The 16,981-nt window shown below is 46.3% G+C and overlaps 1 protein-coding gene across 1 annotated transcript in view; it reads left to right on the forward strand.

The window, feature by feature from the left end:
• Positions 1-16,981, forward strand: part of Dock2 (dedicator of cytokinesis 2) — a 444,551-nt gene that overhangs the window by 404,956 nt on the left and 22,614 nt on the right. The window contains exons 36-42 of the mRNA XM_021175778.3: positions 203-243; positions 3,957-4,047; positions 4,882-5,001; positions 8,215-8,304; positions 9,800-9,904; positions 11,850-11,991; positions 16,518-16,599. Coding sequence (XP_021031437.1) covers positions 203-243; positions 3,957-4,047; positions 4,882-5,001; positions 8,215-8,304; positions 9,800-9,904; positions 11,850-11,991; positions 16,518-16,599 — 671 coding nt within the window. The remainder of the gene's footprint in view (positions 1-202; positions 244-3,956; positions 4,048-4,881; positions 5,002-8,214; positions 8,305-9,799; positions 9,905-11,849; positions 11,992-16,517; positions 16,600-16,981) is intronic.

A 16,981-nucleotide genomic window follows, 5' to 3' on the forward strand; every position in this document is an offset into this window, starting at 1 on the left:
TTACAGTCAGGGAAGTGACTTGCAGAGCAAAGTCTCCCAACGAGGCTATTGGGTGCACTTGGCAAAGTGAAAGTCTTGCTCTTTCTTGGGGTTCCCAGACAGTAAGCAGTGATCTTTCTCTCATCTCCATCGTCACATTCTCTTTCCCCAAAGCCCTGCAATGAAAAGCACTCAATACCATTTTTCTTCCTCCCTTGCCTAGAATTTCTACAAAGATAACAACCGGGAAGAGATGTACATAAGGTAAGAACTTTGTCATATAAAGCCTCCGCCTGCTATGGTACCTCTGTGCTCAGTATCCATCACTGCCCATGCTGCCTCTGATATGGAATTTAGACCTGTCTTCTTCGCATCTGGTTTTTGGTGTTCTGATTCCTCTCAATTTTCTGAGATTTGGTGGCACTCTCTGTTCTTCTCTGGTCGTCCCCACGGAATGGCCTGGAGCTCTCAGACTGCCTGTAGTCCTTCTCTGTGCATTTCTCTTAAAGGATGCCATTTGAGATGTGTATTTATTTGCTTCTGTCATGGGGCAGCATGAGAAACCCTCTTTAGGCTCAGAACATGATAAGCCCTTGGTTGGCTTGCTTTGAAGGGAAGAGAGGGCGGTGGTGGGAAGGTTCAGCAGGTAAAGGGGCTTGCTCCCAAGCCCTTGGAGACCTGAGTTCAATCCCTGAGACCTACATAGGGGAAGGAAAGAACTGATTCTTTCAAGCTGTATCCTGACCTCCACACATGTGATATGGCATATATACCCTCCTATGCACACATCATACACACACAAATAGTTATGTTAGAAAAAGATAAATAAAAGGGAGAAGAATATCATGTGACATATGTCTCCTCCCTGCTAGGCATTTATTAGATTTTTAAGTTTATCATAAAAGACTTTTCTAAGGACATTAGCCTGGAAAAAAAAAAAAAAAAAAAAAGCTCCTTTGCAAATTTTCTCAGTATCTCATATTTTTCCTGCCCCCCCAAAACCCCTCACAACTATATTACTAGCATTTTTTACTCATTATAAAAATAACACAGATTTTTCTTTATCAAAACAAAAAGCCTCATAAAATACCGACTAGCAAAATAAAATATGAAATAAATCTCTAAAATGCATACATATTTTCAGGCTTTTTTATGCTTACATACACATCTAATTCTGTGCATGCACTGTTTCTGCAAGCACTGAGTTTTAGTATTAATAATTTATCCCTCACTTCTTTTTACCAGCATCACTTGTAATGGAACTACAAAATTTCCTTCCTAGAAGATGCTGTCATTTACATAGCCAAACCTGTACTGTTGAACAGGTCTGTTATTGCCAATGTTTTTCTCCAATAAATAGCAACAATGGATTTTTGCCCACTGGCTTCTGTGCCCCTTCCTGTGAGTCAACAGCCCAGCAGCGTGTTCTGTTAGAAGCTGAGCCTGTGCACCTAAACTCACTTTGAGCCGACCACTGTGCTTAGGTTCTTGCTTTACACTGGTCCAGTGGTGTGGAGGAAGTCATTCCACAGGCTGTCCCGACCTTTGTGATACATGAAGCTTTGGGGTCTGCAGGGCCAGGATGGCCTTTTGGGATAAGTCTTTCCAACTACTGTTGTGGGTTTTGTTTTGTTTTTGTTTGGTTTGGTTTTTTTTGTTGTTTGCTTTTTGTTTTTTGTTTTTTTTTTTTTTTTTGTACCAAAAAACCAAACAAAACCAAATAAATCATTCTGCCTTCTGTTTGGAGGATGAGATGCAAGACTCTCTCTACATGCCTAGTATGCAGGCTTTCCTCTCTCCAAACTCTTTCTTCGTTTCCACTTCAGAAGCACAGATGGAAAGTCCCAGACCCCCACAGGCTTGGAGATTGGGGCCTGTGTTAATCTAGGAAAGCCGCCATATTGGCTTACTCCAGACGTTGTGATGTTCTGAAAGCCTGTTCTCTTTGGCAGGTATAGTGTTTAAAACACTTTCCATGGGTTGCCAACATTTTTACATCTAGAGACTTTGTAAAAACCGACAGTTCTTCTTCCTGAAAAGCTCAGAAGTCATCACAACTGTACCCTCATTCCACTCTGGCACCTCATTGGGTGGTGGTGGCCCTTTTAGACCCAGCTGTGGCCATGCCATTCTCTGTTCCCTGTGGTACCTCACTCAAGCACACAGAGACATCTGACTCAGTAGCCCTGGTGGGCTCATTAAAATTTCTTCCTTGGGGCTGTATAGCAGATGGTTAAGCCTACAAATTAACAAAGGAGAGTAGAGGGGAGCCTTAGCTGGTTCAGAAGTGGAAATAGCATGGGTGATATCTCCTGGAGACACTCTCCTGGATGTTGTTTAGCCAAAGGATGGGGGGTCTAATGGGTGGTTGGTAGGGAAGTGATGAGATAGGATTGAGCCCTGTGGGAAGAATGGGTGTTTCCAAATTCCAAACTTCACTGATGGCTGTTATCAGCAGGGCATTGTGGGTTGGGGAAGAGAGTGGACAGACATTGCTGTGGATATAAAAACTGCACTCTCTGGGGCTAGAGAGATGGCTCGGAGGTTAAGAGCATTGAGTGCTCTTGCAGAAGACTCAGATTCATTTCCCAGCAACCACATGATGGCTCACAACCATCTGTAACTTCAACATCTGACACTCTCACACAGGCATAAATACAGGCAAAACACTAATGCACATAAAATAGTGTGTGTGTGTGTGTGTGTGTGTGTGTGTGTGTGTGTAAACAGCTCCCTTCCCCCTCCCTCCCCCTACTAACACAGACCCCAGTTTTCCAATCTTCAGTCAATGCTGGAAGAATGAGTTGAATCTTTCTGCCAGGGCTGCTCCCCCCACTTCCCATCTACCCCAGCTCAACTGTCTGGCTAGAAGTCTTTCTGAACCACCATGTGTTAGTCAGCATTCCATCACTGTGACCGAAACTGAGAACATGAACTTAACTAAAGAGAGTTTTATTTTTCACTCTCTGGTTCAGGAGCTTCAGTCTGCTATTACCTGGTCAAAGCCCCCTCCCTTTGCTCTCAACTCTGCTCTTAGTTCCTTTCCGCAGGATTTTTCTCAGGGCTCAGAATTAAAATGTCAGTTGCAAAGAAAGAGGGGGTGGGAATGTCAGGGTGTCCAAATATCGGTGTCTCTGTGTGGGCATCTCAGGGTCTCTCTAGCCTCTTTTTCTCCCATGCTTGCCTCTCTTTCTTTTATGCTTTCCTAGAGCACCTTAAAGAGAGGGCAGGAACATCCCTTGATGAATTGCATTCTCATGGATTCTCACAGTGATTGAGATGCTGCTCAGGCTCACACCCCAGCACGTCTGTGTATTAGCATGAGACTCCTGGCAAGCTTCGTGTATTTTCTTCCTTTGCTTCCACGCCATATCACATTGGGCAGACCATTCTATAGCACACTGAATTCTGTCCAGGATAGCCCTGGCTTCATGTTTTTGTTTTCATCAGAGTATGGATATCCCTAATGGACCCATGTCATAGGGTTGTCAAGAAGATTAGGTGATACAAAGCATTTAAAACACTTAGCACAAAGTTGGGCATCAGAGCAGTCACCTGTGATCCCAGCACATAGGGCGTCTTAGGAAGATCATGGTTTGGAGCTATCCTGGCCTAAATAGTAAGTTCTAGGCTAGCCTGGGCACTATTGAAAGACAGGCATTGTTTTAGGAGTAAAAAGGAAGAAGTCACTTAGCAGAACAGTTGGCATTACTTAATATAGCACCTGGCATCACTTAGCATACATAGCACCTAGCATCACTTAGCATACATAGCACCTGGTATCACTTAGCATAGCACCTGGCATCACTTAGCATAGCACCTGGCACATACTTAGGGTCCAACAAATACTAGATTTTATCATTACCACTTATCTAGAAGGCTATGCAAGAGTCCATTTGTTCTGGCTGGCTCCTTCCTATCCCCATCAGATTCCTCATCACCACATCTTGTAACTCATCACATTTCTCCCTACACAGATACCTGTATAAACTGCGTGACCTTCACTTGGACTGTGAAAACTACACAGAGGCTGCCTACACACTCCTCCTCCACACCTGGCTTCTCAAGGTACTGTCCCAGGAAGACATCCATGCTGAGATTCCCCACCAAGTCCTCACAGCAAGTTGAAGAGTTTATAAGAGGATGAAAGAAAGAATCAAAAGAAACGGGGAAAGAAAGTCAAGGAATTTTCCTTTTCTTGGTGCCCCTCAGACTCCCTGCCTGGCAGCACACTTCTCTGTGCTACTTCACCTGCTCCCAGCGGTACTGAGTGACCTTTGCCTTTAATAACTGAAAGTTCCTGGGACATACATCTTCACCATTATATAGCATCTCACGTGTTGTGGAAGATAAATCATTAGCATGCCCACTGAGCTGCTTTCCATGTCTACAGATGTTTCTGCAAAAGCCTGAAATTCTTTCCTTCGGCTTTTGGAGCCCTGTGGCCATGTCTCATTAGGATTTAGAGAAAATCCCCAAAGTCCACACTGTGAAGCCACTAGAAAGCCAAAGTTGTCCAATTTAGCCAAAATCAGAATCAAATCACAAATGGAAATCAGACAGCCTCTGTCTGACTACAGACACCGAGACCCTGGGCGAGACCAGTAGAGGTGTCTGTGAAGTTTCGTCTTGCTCCTCGTCAGAGATGCTCTCATAACTCATGGTCCCTGGTTCATCTGCTCTGTCTTACATCATCAGAACCAGAGGGCGACCTCCAAGCACGGCAAGGACCCATGAGGGCAGCTTCCCCCATGGAACCCTGGTTTTTCAAAGATGAGCTGAGATGGGGAAAGGGAGACAGGAAAGGCTCTGGTCAGGGAGGTTTCTGCCTTTCATCCTGGGAAGGCTTGTGTCCTCGGCAGCCACTTATCTCTGTATGGCTTCCCTGTGTTCTCTCTTCAGTGGTCAGATGAGCAGTGTGCATCCCAGGTCATGCAGACAGGCCAGCAGCACCCTCAGACCCACCGGCAGCTGAAGGAGACACTCTATGAGACCATTATAGGCTACTTTGACAAAGGAAAGGTAATTGGAGCCTGCAGTCCTCTCTCTGTGGGAGCATTGACCACTGGGAGGGACAGGTCTCTCCTGTGCTGTGTGCTTAGTTAGTTCGTTTCAACACCTGGACCACTATATTTGCTTTGCCCAGCTTGGAGCATCCCCTCCACATCTGTCCACTGAAAGCTTGGATCTTTTCACTCTTCAGGGTTTTACTTAGATGTCACAAGAGCTTCCTCGACCACCTTCAGCACCCCTGTCCTGAGCCACCCTTCTTTCTCAGAGAAGAGCACTATGCTACTATTGATAACCCTTTCCTTACATGGGATTGATTTGCTTGCTCTCTGGCTTCTCACTATGGAGGACCTCAATTTCAAAGCTTTTGTCTCGTCCACTGCTGGATGCCTGGTGGCTAAAACAGAACCTTACATGCAGGAGCTGGTGATATGGGTTGGGTAAATGGGCAGAACCATGGGTAATACTGTGCTGCCAGTGATCTCTTCTGCAAGGATTCTGGCAGGGTTGCTCAGGAGCTGAAGCAAACCAGCTGCTACCCAGCCCCAGCTTCCAGCAGACCTTGAGGCAGCTCCAGCCTGAAGGCTACCATCTGCCCTGTAGACAACACAGCACAGTATACCTCCATGTCTGGGCATTTCATCAGTCATGTCTATCCACAGTTCCGATGGGCTCTTCTGATATTTTACTTCTCCTGCTACCATAGTGAGATACTAATAGTATCTGCTTCTTAGTTATAAGGTGAAAACTAGGTGGCAGGGGCCAAGGCGGGAAGTGGGGGATGTCAGAAATGTCAGCATGGTAGCCAGCGGGCAGCAATGCCATCTTGTTAATGGCCACCATTGCTACCTAACTACGCTACTCGATCTTTGAGGCATTCCATAAGTCCCCTAGCTCACACATAGCCCTGCTTTCCTGTGATTGGGAAAAGCTCTCATCATCTATTGGGACACCACTGGATTCTTGGTTTAGATTTGTCCTGCCTCTGCAGTTCATTGCCTCTTAGTCTGCTCTTCCCGCTTTCCCCAGAATGATGACATGAGGTAATGTCTATGGAGGGCTTATAAATTCCTAAGGCTCAGCAGTTGGAAAAGACTGTCCTAGAATTTATGATTATAAGCCTCTGGAGGGTAGAGACTCTGCCATCTTTGAACCTCTCACTCCACTAGCCATCAAATAAGAGCTCTCTATTTGTTTATTGCTGATTACATCAGTCCTACTGGAAGAGCCCCACGAGGGGGTACAGTTTGTCTCCAGCTTGGGATTTGACTCAGCCACCCTGTGCTGAGCAGAGAGCAGGAAGACACAGCACCCCATGCTCAAAGCACTTGTTGTCTTGTTGCTAAACCAGACATATCAATTATTGTCAGATTTTGCATGTTTCCTTTTGGTATTGTCCAATAATGAGGGACCACTTATTTGCCCAGTTTGGAACATTCCCTCCACCTCTGTCCACTGGCAGCTTGGATCTTTTCACTTTTTGGAGTTTTACTTAGATGTCACAAGAGCTTCCTCGACCACTATCGGCACCCCCTACCCTTAGTCACCCTTCTCCTTTCTTCAAAGAAAAGTGCTATGCTTACATGGTGGTACCTAGGAGTATAGAGGAGGCAGCAGATGATATAGCTCACCCTGAAAACCATGGTCATGGAAGCTTCTAGAATAAAACCTAAACTCTTTAGCTCCCCTCAACATTCCTGCCCTACAGACACACACAGGCCATCACTCCATAAGCCTGGCTTGACACTACCTGATCCCCAAACCCAACAGTTCCAGCCACCTCCTTTTGCCTCACCTCTGATGTTCATGACAGCAAAAATAGTGTCTCTTGCCCATCTTTGACTGCACAGATGGATGGATGTCCATGCACTGTCACTAGAACCCAGTCACTTACTCCATAACCTGTGTGTAAAGCCAATGAGATCAGTGCCTGCCAGAGGTCCCAGAGGACTGGAGGAACTGCTGATATCTGACTACTGCCCTGCCCCTCTTAGCCTCTTAGAAATCTCTTAGCACATGGAGACCCCATTGTTTCTTCCTGTTCCCATACTGGTGAGAAACTGTCAAACACACACACACACACCCTGTTGTGTCAAACAGCCTTCTGACCCAGCCAGGTTATTACCCAACCTTCTTGTTCAGGGTAAAGTCGGCAGACTGGGGTCCTCCTGGCACATAAAGCATTTTTATGTTGCTCACTAAGCTGTCTTGGGTTTACTGCCATGGCTCCTCTGCTCCACACTTGGTTTTATTTATTTCTATGCTTGGATGCAGAGAGCACTTTCGTTAAGAAGCTCACGATGAATTTTGGCAGCCTCCACTCTCGCCTCCCCCGCCTCCTCTGGCTTCTCCATTTAGGTGCATTTTCTGTTTTAAACCCAGCGTGGAATGGGAATGGGTATCCTCTGAGACTGTCAAGCTGCAGCCAGCCCTGCCTCTCCCCACGCCTGGCTGCAGAGCTTGCGAATGCCTCTGTAGTCCTAGATGGAGGATGATCTTGGCGATGGCTTAAAGTCAAGCAGCAAAGAAGAAGCTCCTGTGTCTGGGGTCCATATTTTCAGTTTATTTTAAAAACAGAGAAGACCTACTTTGAAAGTTTTAATGATGTTCTAATACTCTAGTACATTCTTACCTCTCAGTGCCGCTCTCTGCTTAACTTACAACCACATCATCCCATTAAGAACTGGAAGAGGAGATCACAGGTTGAATTTTGGGACCAATTCCATCCCCAGAAATGCCCTTGACGCCAGGCCATTTGTATACTTCACTGGGAACCATTTCTCTCTAACAAAGGGTTCTGATGCCTCCCCTGTCTCCCCTGCACTCTGGGCAGGTGAGGGACTCAAGGGGTGAGCATAAGTCACCAAGTACTTACTAAGCTTCAAACGGAATCAACTGGGGTTGGCCTCCAAGCCCACTCCTGGTTATGCAGATGACTCTCCATTTCTCACCTAGAATGTAGGTATGATGTTAGTGACCTCTCTCCCGGTACTTAGGAAGATCAGAGCACATGTAAACAAGTTACTCCATTATTCAGTAAAGGAGCTGGGTAGAAAGCCAGGGGAAGTTTGTACTACTACCAAGTCACAGGCTCGCTCTGTGTGAGCACTAGGTAAGAAGCTGTCTGCCATGCAACGGGCGATGGCAAGGCTCAAGTCCCTTCTTCAGCAAAGGCTCTGAAAAGTTGAACCACCTCTAACCACTGTCTCCATGATGATCCCATAGATGTGGGAAGAGGCCATCAGCCTGTGCAAGGAACTGGCGGAACAATATGAGATGGAGATCTTTGACTACGAGCTGCTCAGCCAGAACCTGGTAAGGCTCTCCCAGAAAGCCACGCACGCCACACACACAGTGCTCGCTCAGCTCAGAGACAGAAGTGAGGCCTGTGGGTTAGGGAGACAGAAGGCTGGAGAAAGACCTGATGAGTTCTCGGTGAGCATCAGCCCTCCATTGTTAGATGGAGCAGCAGCTGCTGCAGCTGCTGCACTCCCAGTAAATGCTCTGTTGCATTTGCAGTAAAGGTTTCACAAATCACCAAACCAATTAAACAAAAGCACAACTTTGTGCTTTTCAGATGAACAGATAAATCACATTAACACGCTTCCCATCTGGCTGTTCCCATTAGCATGTTGATGCTCAGGACTGGGGTGGGGGAAATCAGGAGAGGGACTAGCCTTCCCAGCCTCTACTATCAGGGATTAGCAGGGAACTAGACTTAGCAGGGGAAATAAAGCTCTCCTTTTTGGCTGTTCCTTCATCCCTCGCCACCACTCATGGTTGCCCAAGTGTCTGGCTCCCAAACTCTATTCTCAGCCCATAAAGGTCAACATAGACATCCAGGAAAATGGTAAAATAGGAGTTGTCAACATCAACATCCCAGAATGTTGATGGGATTGACAGCTAGGGTGGGGAATTGAGGGCTAGACGGGTAATCATGTGTAAGTCTGCTGAGCTCTTAGCTTATGTAAGATAAGACCCAAATACAAACATGGGTCGGCACCAGTGGATACTCAGTGATAATAGTCCCTGAACGTACGCATGTTAGAAGACACAGAGGTGTGCAGTCTTCCATATGTGTGAGGTTATGTGCAGACACATGCCAGGGCATCCCACATACTACTAATGTACATTAACATCCCTGAATGAAGTACACACCATCCAGGGACCTGTTGCAATCCACATGTATGTTTTATGCCACATCAAGTGATCCTTGTGACATATCCTTCATATGCTTGCGCCATGTCAATATTTCTTTAGGACCAACGCACAATTGCAGGGTGCTGTGAAGTGTGGAGTGAGCTGCACACTTTTTTTAGGGGTCTGAACATTTGAAAAGCACACACCTCTTGGAGTGCACAACATATGTTAGGTGTGTGTGCACACACAGGAAGATGTCTCCATCTGGAGGCATTTGGTCATCCATATACTCTCAGAAATTTCTGTCACTGCCACAGAGAAGGGAGTACAGTGGGGATGGCAGGGCCCCCAGCTGGAGCTCACTGGGGTCAATTCCACGTGGACTAGCTGCCAAGTTCTTACTTCAAGCATTGAAGATACAAAACTGGCATGGGTATGAAATGGATAAATGCATTCCTCCATGTGGGTCACCTAGCATGGTGGGCCCACTAAGCATGGCTCTGTCCACTGCAATGTAGGCATAGTCGCAAGCATAGCTGCAGGCATGCCATTATCTACACTTGTTTCTGGGGTGAGGATAATGTCGTAACTGTGGATTCTTTCAGTCCAATATGCCTCAGATACACAGCTGTATGGTCTTGATACAAGTCATGTTTTCTTTTTTTTTCAGACCCAGCAGGCCAAATTCTATGAAAACATCATGAAAATCCTCAGACCCAAACCAGACTACTTTGCTGTTGGATACTATGGCCAGGGATTCCCCTCCTTTCTGCGGGTAGGTTCGCCAGTGACTCGGGCTGGGGTCTGGGGACCTCAGGATCATAACTGTTCCTCTTTGCTTTGAAGATCTGCTTGCTCTTGGAATCTTGAAGCTTAGGAGCTGAGTTCTGCTATCCAAGGACTGCCACTGCCCCCAGTAGAGCCCCGAGTCAGTTCTACCACCCTAATCATCAATGGTAGTAATTATCCCAAAAATGGAGCTGCAGGGACAGGTAGTAAGGCCCCCAGTGCAGGAATGAGTTGTTCAAGGAAAGACCATGTAAGATCTGCTCCCAAGGAATTTCAAGACAGTAGTTCTCACTCTGTTTGCTCACAGGCTCCTTTTGCTCTCTTAATATTTATTGAAGTCACAGGGTGTTCCTTCATTTGTGTGTTATCTCTACAAATGTGTGCCACATGCAGAACAAAAAACTGAGAAAAATCTCACATGTCTGGCAACTTACTTAAAAATAACAAAAAGCCCATGTGCTGGGTCCCATGTTAACATAAATAATAAACAATACCTGCATTTTTCCAACTTAATAAATCAGTGAGGAATACTTGTGACAGAATCAGAAGGAGAGAGCAACCTGGTCTACATAGAAAATTCCAGGCTGTTTTGGGCTATGTAGAGAGACCCCCATCTCAAGCAAATAAACAAAAATAGCAAGAAGAGTAAATATCACTTGTCTTTCTGCAAAGCCCTCTGAAGCCCGATGTGAGGACAGAGGGCTCTGTCCTCACGGGGGTGTTGATCTGTCATCATCACGTGATCATCACCATGGGAAAGCGACAAGCCAGATCAAATGTGAATGAGAAGGAAAAAATGACACCCTTAGAATCGTTACGGAAGTAATTTTGATCCTGTCCCGTGGCCCCCAGATGAATTTTTGGAACACGCAGGGTCCCTCATCATTCTTTCTGATCAGTATCTTGGTGGCTGCTCTTAGCATGTGGTAGATTGAATTTTAATATACACTGGATTGCTTCCAGTTTGTGAGTCAGGAAGATGCCGGGTACATGATAGGTCTGACCCCTGAAATGACCTGGGTTTATAGTGTAGTCTACTAAGTCTACTCAGGCCTGTTTGCTTATCAGACTCTCCTGACCATATGCTAGGAGTATCCCTGGGTGACTCCTAGAGACTACACTTTAGCCAGTCTAGAGTGAGGGAAGCCTGGGAATCTGAACTTCTGAAGATCCCCGGCCCCTCTAATGCCCAGATGTCTTGGCACTGCACATACAGTTAAGTTACAGGCCCAGGCTAAGAAGAACTCAGCTGCCATTAGACTCAATGGAGATGACATGGCCATGGTCTAGAACAGGGTTTCCTACTTTTGTTACCTAAACATGTGGCACCTTATAATGCTTTCCTGTGGAGGCTCCCATGGATATTGTGGGGTACTTAGCCACATCCCTGGACTCTTCCTTTACCGCCAGGAGCAGTATCACCTTGAGTTATGACAACCAAAAGATGTTCTGGGAATTGTCAATGTCCCCCAGTAGCTCAAATCACCCCTTAACTTATGTTCTAGATGAGACTAATGTGATCAGAGAAAGGTAAAGAAAATGCCTGCATAGGTTGGCCAGGAGCCAGGTAATAAAGGGCCCAGATATTGGTTCCTTCCAGCATACAACTCTAGGCCTTGTGGCCTCATTGAAGGGCAACTTTGCAGGCATGTGAATGAAGTGGGTGTGACATGGTACATTATCCCCAGAAGCTGTTTGTAGATTGCTCTAAACAAGATCATCAGCATCCCTGGTCTCCCTTCAGAACTAGGCCTGTGCCCAGTTAAGTCAGCCCCTACTTCAACTGATGAGAGGCTGGGAGGAGAAAGACATGCCGAAGCTGCTCTCTTCCACCAGCCCCAAGTTCATTCCGAACACCTTCAGCTGTGCTTGAGCTGTACACCCCACACTCCCAGACCCTGGTGTCTCTGACAGGTCTCCTTTCTCTCCAGAACAAAGTGTTCATCTACCGAGGCAAGGAGTATGAGCGAAGAGAGGACTTCCAGATGCAGCTTTTGAGCCAGTTCCCCAACGCAGAAAAGATGAACACAACCTCTGCCCCGGGAGACGATGTGAAGAATGCCCCAGGCCAGTGTATCCTTGGAGGATGTCTCAGCCAAAGGGTTGGCCATAGCTTTAGATGAGAGCCATTTCAGAGCTGACACCAGAGTCTCCAAGTGTGGGATCCAGAAAAGTCATCTCAGTTATACTGCTCCTCTGTAACTGTGTGGTCCACATGCATGGATTCAACTAGCTGTAGGCTGTAATGTCCAGAGGGGGAAAGTGAGGTCATTATACTGTATACCATGTGGCAACTAACTGTATCATTTGTCCTCTTAGGAATCATAGGTCATTTGAGATTGCTTAATGTACATGGGAAGACATGTAGATATCATGCACATGTGGTGTAAGTGACCCTCCTGCTGCTCATAGAGGAGGGCATCCCATGGGTGAACATAGCCCTTCCTCTATTCCTTTTTTTCCCTCATCATGAATACCCTCTCAGGTGCCTGGCTCTATATCTGGCATTGTACAGGCTTTGTACAGAGTTTTACACTAAAAGTGGTCTGCCTTTCAGTAGGTACAGAGTTGCTATAATTGCTACAAGACATGTGGACAGCTAGCGACACTACTATATATTTATTCAAAAAGCATGACCCATGCCAAGAGGAAGGCATGCAAGGTGCTGAGACCAAGGGACACCGTTCCTTAACGACAAAATCTGCATCAAGTAGCTAGCTAGAGCTTAGTGTTAGCAGGGAAGCTGGCCCAGACAGGGGAGGACAGGGCCACTGTGCTGTGTAGATGCCATTCCCAAGGACTGAATGGACTTTACATTGCTAGTGAATAAAGCTAAAGCCATCCTGAGCCAAGCTTCAAGGCTGCCGCAGACCTCACCCGACCTAACAGTCTCACTCCCAGCTCCTAGGTCTCTTTGCCACTCCATTTAATGTCTGAAATAGGACTGCTTGTCCTTCCCCACTTTTGTTCCCTTTGTCACTTCCAGGGAGAGCCTTTCCCTGGAGCCTTATCTAAAGTTGCCCTTTCTGGGTTCATCGTGACCCTGTGACCTTGAGCTCTCTTCATTTGATTTTCGTTGATGTTTTGTTTTCGTTCTTCATTTGTTCTATTTTGTTTGCATTTTAAAGACACATGAACACAGAGGGGGTGTCAGGTCCCTGAGAAAAGACCTGTGTTGCCTGTTTCCCATGCTAAACTCCTGCCTCTCCACAGTGCTGGGCACAAAGCTCATTCTGGGAATGTATTCACTGCTTAAAGAGAAGGAAAAGGAAAGGAGAGAAATCAAAAGGAGGGACAGGTATGGCTGAATGAGGAAGGATGCAGCAGTGGGCACCAGCTTACTGGGCATGCATAGAGCAGCATGCAGAGACAGGAGCAGGGGCTGGGTGTGCATGCGTGTGCAGCATAGCAGCCATGGAAAAAAGGCTGGCGTCTTCATGTACACTGTGCTGCCATAGCAGGAGGTAAGATCACGGAGGCAAGGGGGCAGGTTGAGGCTGGCTGTGGAGTCCGGAAACCTATTACCTCAGCTGGGGACCAGGCACCACACCCTTTAGCACAGATAAAGTTACAGCTTTTTAAAGAGGGGTGTCAGGCTCCAAGGCTGTTCTGCCTATTCTACTGGAAACCTTAATCCAAATATTTTTCCTCTTGGGTGATAAATATTCATCTGTGACCTTTTCATTATGCCTGCCTGCCCTCCACAGCCATGTGCAAGAGAACATGCAACTGGTGGCTGCTGGCTGGCATCAAAGGCCAGTTTGGTTACATATGAGTCCTCGATACTACTAAGGCTCTGATAGTGGAACCCAGATATTGAATGGCCTTTTGATGTGGTATGGAAGAGAAAGCATGTGTCCCTCAGTATGACATTATATTTAGGACCCCATGGGCTGGTTCAGCGCCAGGAACAAGTTGGTAAATGAGAGAGAAAATGCTGGCATTTGCTACATTTCTTCAGGAGACTGAGTGCAAACATTATTTCCGTAAAGCCCACAGAATATTCTAGAATGGTGAAAATTTTTTCACTGAGGGGAATGCATAAGGCAGAGATGAAGCAGTTTGCCTAGGGTCAAGAAGGTAATTAGAAAAGATGCCGGGAGTTTAAATGCCAACTTCTGTCTGTCTTGTCTATGTTCTCTTACACCATCCTTTGTTTTTTAAAGACTGGGGCCAGAATGCTATTCGCTGTTTTCTATAAACTTCACACGTAGGCATCTTTCCCTCCCTTTGCCACACCATAAGCTCTGAGATGAGCCTATTGTACTCCAGATTTTACTACTAAGGAAACTGAGGTGTAGAAAGCAATTGGCTTACACGGAGTGGTGGTGAAAACCCAATGGAGTGAGGATTCGAACTCAGGCCTGCTGCTCACCACAACTTTGAACTCTTAACATTGACCTCTTACCTTCTGCTGTAAAAAAGCCAACAGGTGTTTTGGGAAAGTGACAATGCTTCCATCTCTTCTAAGGTTTCCAGATGGCGGGAGGCAGGTCTAGCAGAAGCCTGCTGCTGCCAGCCCATGTACCAGGCATGGAGAGTCCAGATAAATAATTTGAGAGTGCCAATGTCATAGGTTTGGAGTTTCCTTTTGGACGAGCTCCCACAGCTCAGATCAATATACATAGCCTAGGGCTGGCGAGATGGCTCACTGGGTAAGAGCACTGACTGCTCTTCCGAAAGTCCTGAGTTCAAATCCCAGCAACCACAGGGTGGCTCACAACCATCTGTAATGAGATCTGACACCCTCTTATGGTGTGTCTGAGGACAGCTACAGTATATCTATCTATCTATCTATCTATCTATCTATCTATCTATCTATCTATCTATCTATCTGGCCTAGAATTGTCTCTAAAAGAAGTGTTGGCAAACCTTTCTGTAATGGTTAGTCTAGAGAGCTTTGTGCCCCCAGTCACAGCTTCTTAGCTGCTGTCTCTGTGTATAAGCAGTCACCAATCATCACATGTATATAGTAAGCAAGGCTATGTTCCCACAAAGGTTTATGTGTAGGCACTGACATATTGAACAATATACCACTTTGCATGTCACAGCTATTTGAAAATAGGCCATCTGTGCTTAACTTGTGCTTCCAACAGAAATGGACAGTGAGATGGGTCAGGGCCTACCACCGTCTGCCAGCCCCTGTCCTCAGCTAGGGTGCTCGCCCTGGAGGGAACACTCTCACAGCTCAGGTTGCCAGGTTAGGATTTCAGGGCCTTCCTGAAGTTTGCAGCTATGTTCCCAGTGAGACCAGTCCAATGGGTTAAGTGTTGTTTATCTCTGAGGGGTCCTTCTTCCACGTGGAAGGACACTTCAAGATGTAAACTCTAAGCCCCCAGTGTGCGAGCACAGAGGAAACTCATCCAGGGGAGGCATGCAGTGAAGGTGGTCGGAGCCATGGAGGAGGATAACTTTGGAGGTTGTGGTGGTCTTTGAGTAGGAGATGTAGTGGAAATCATTTGAATGAAGTGAGATGGGGGATGGAGAAAAGTGGAAAGCAGGGGTTGATGAAAGAACACGTGACCATCGACTTAGTTTGTAGTATGACCAGCTTAGTATAAGTCATGGTGTGGCTAGAATAGGAAAGGCAAAGATCCAGCCAATATGCCCTGCCAGCCCATAGCCTGTGCATGGTGGCAGACATCACTAATCAATCACAGAACTCTCCTTCTAGCTGTTCCTTACTTTCTGCTATAGGTCGCTGTTTAGGGGCTGTCAAGAGCAGGAGGACCAAAATGACTTGTTTGCATGTTCTAGATTAGTGTGTTTCTCAGACTTTATCATGCATGGATATTACCTGAGGATCTTTGAAAATGCAGACACTGATTCAGAAGTACTGAGGAAGACTGGAGATCCAACAAGTATAATAAGCTCTCAGATGAAGTTGTTTGGGTTTTTTGTTTTGGTTTGGCTTGTTTTGGGTTTTTTGTTTGTTTGTTTGCTTTTTTGTTTTTTTTTTTTTAAAGCAAGGTAATTTAGAAGATAGGCTGGTCTTCCATTCTCATGAGCACACAATTCCCACAGATTATCCAGAGGGCTGGGATTCTAGCATTAATGCTCCCATAGTGTTTTGTGTCATTGTTTCCTGCGACCCCAGTGCTGGATGTAAAAGAGACTATAGCTAAAGAACTTTAAGCACAGAGTTAAGAACCCTAAATTTAAACTCCTGCTCTTTCTGTACAAGCTGTGTGACTTTCAGCAAGTGGCCGGGCTTCTCTGAGCCAGCAGGAATAATTAAGGCTAACTGTGGCATCCGGTGGAATTAGAGAGATTAAGTGATACCCAGGAAAGCTGTGTTCTGTAATTAATAGCCATCCATTCATTAGAGGGCATTATTGTTAATGACAGTATAGCAGTGATACCGGTGATTAAGACCTGCTAAGCGACTCTGTTCGCTAGAGCAAGGCGGTGGTCAGCTCTGAGAAAGTCCATTAAGTGCGCACTGATCGTTAGGACCTTGTAGGAAGCCAGCAACTTGATTATGGAATAAAAGCATGGTCCCCGAAGGACCAACCTAGGAGCTCTCAGCTGGCTTCTGTCAGATTTGGGATCCTCCTGTGGCCAACAAACGTTTCAGATCCTTAACTTGGATGGCACAGACATCCAGTGTTTCGCTGTGCAGCCTGTTCTGGATGAACACCCCAGGTTCAAGAACAAACCGGTGCCTGACCAGATCATAAAGTAAGAGCCACTGCCCACTGTGGTGGGAATGGAGAGAACCCTAGGAGACTGAGTTGGTCGCATGACAGGCCCAGCGCCTTTCTCCTCAGCCAGTTCTTCCCTGCTTTGCCTTTTGGGAAAAGAATTGCCCCCCAGTTACCTAGGCTATGTTTATAATAAGGCTAAAGCCAGAGATGAATGGGAGGGACAGGTTGGGGTGTGTGGCTAGCTTTGTGTACAGTGAGTCCTCAGTAGTCACCAAGCTGAACTGATATGGGAGCCTTCTTCTCAGGCTGACCCTAGAAATGGACCCATGGAAGTAAGGAGTGTGGATCGGCAGGTGACAGAATGGTGGAAAGATGAAACAAAGTGGCCCTGGGCATACGGGGCACATTCTCACGAA

This window comes from Mus caroli, unplaced genomic scaffold (genome assembly GCF_978045245.1).
Source record: "Mus caroli unplaced genomic scaffold, Mus_caroli_1 scaffold_13, whole genome shotgun sequence".
Taxonomy (NCBI): domain Eukaryota; kingdom Metazoa; phylum Chordata; class Mammalia; order Rodentia; family Muridae; genus Mus; species Mus caroli.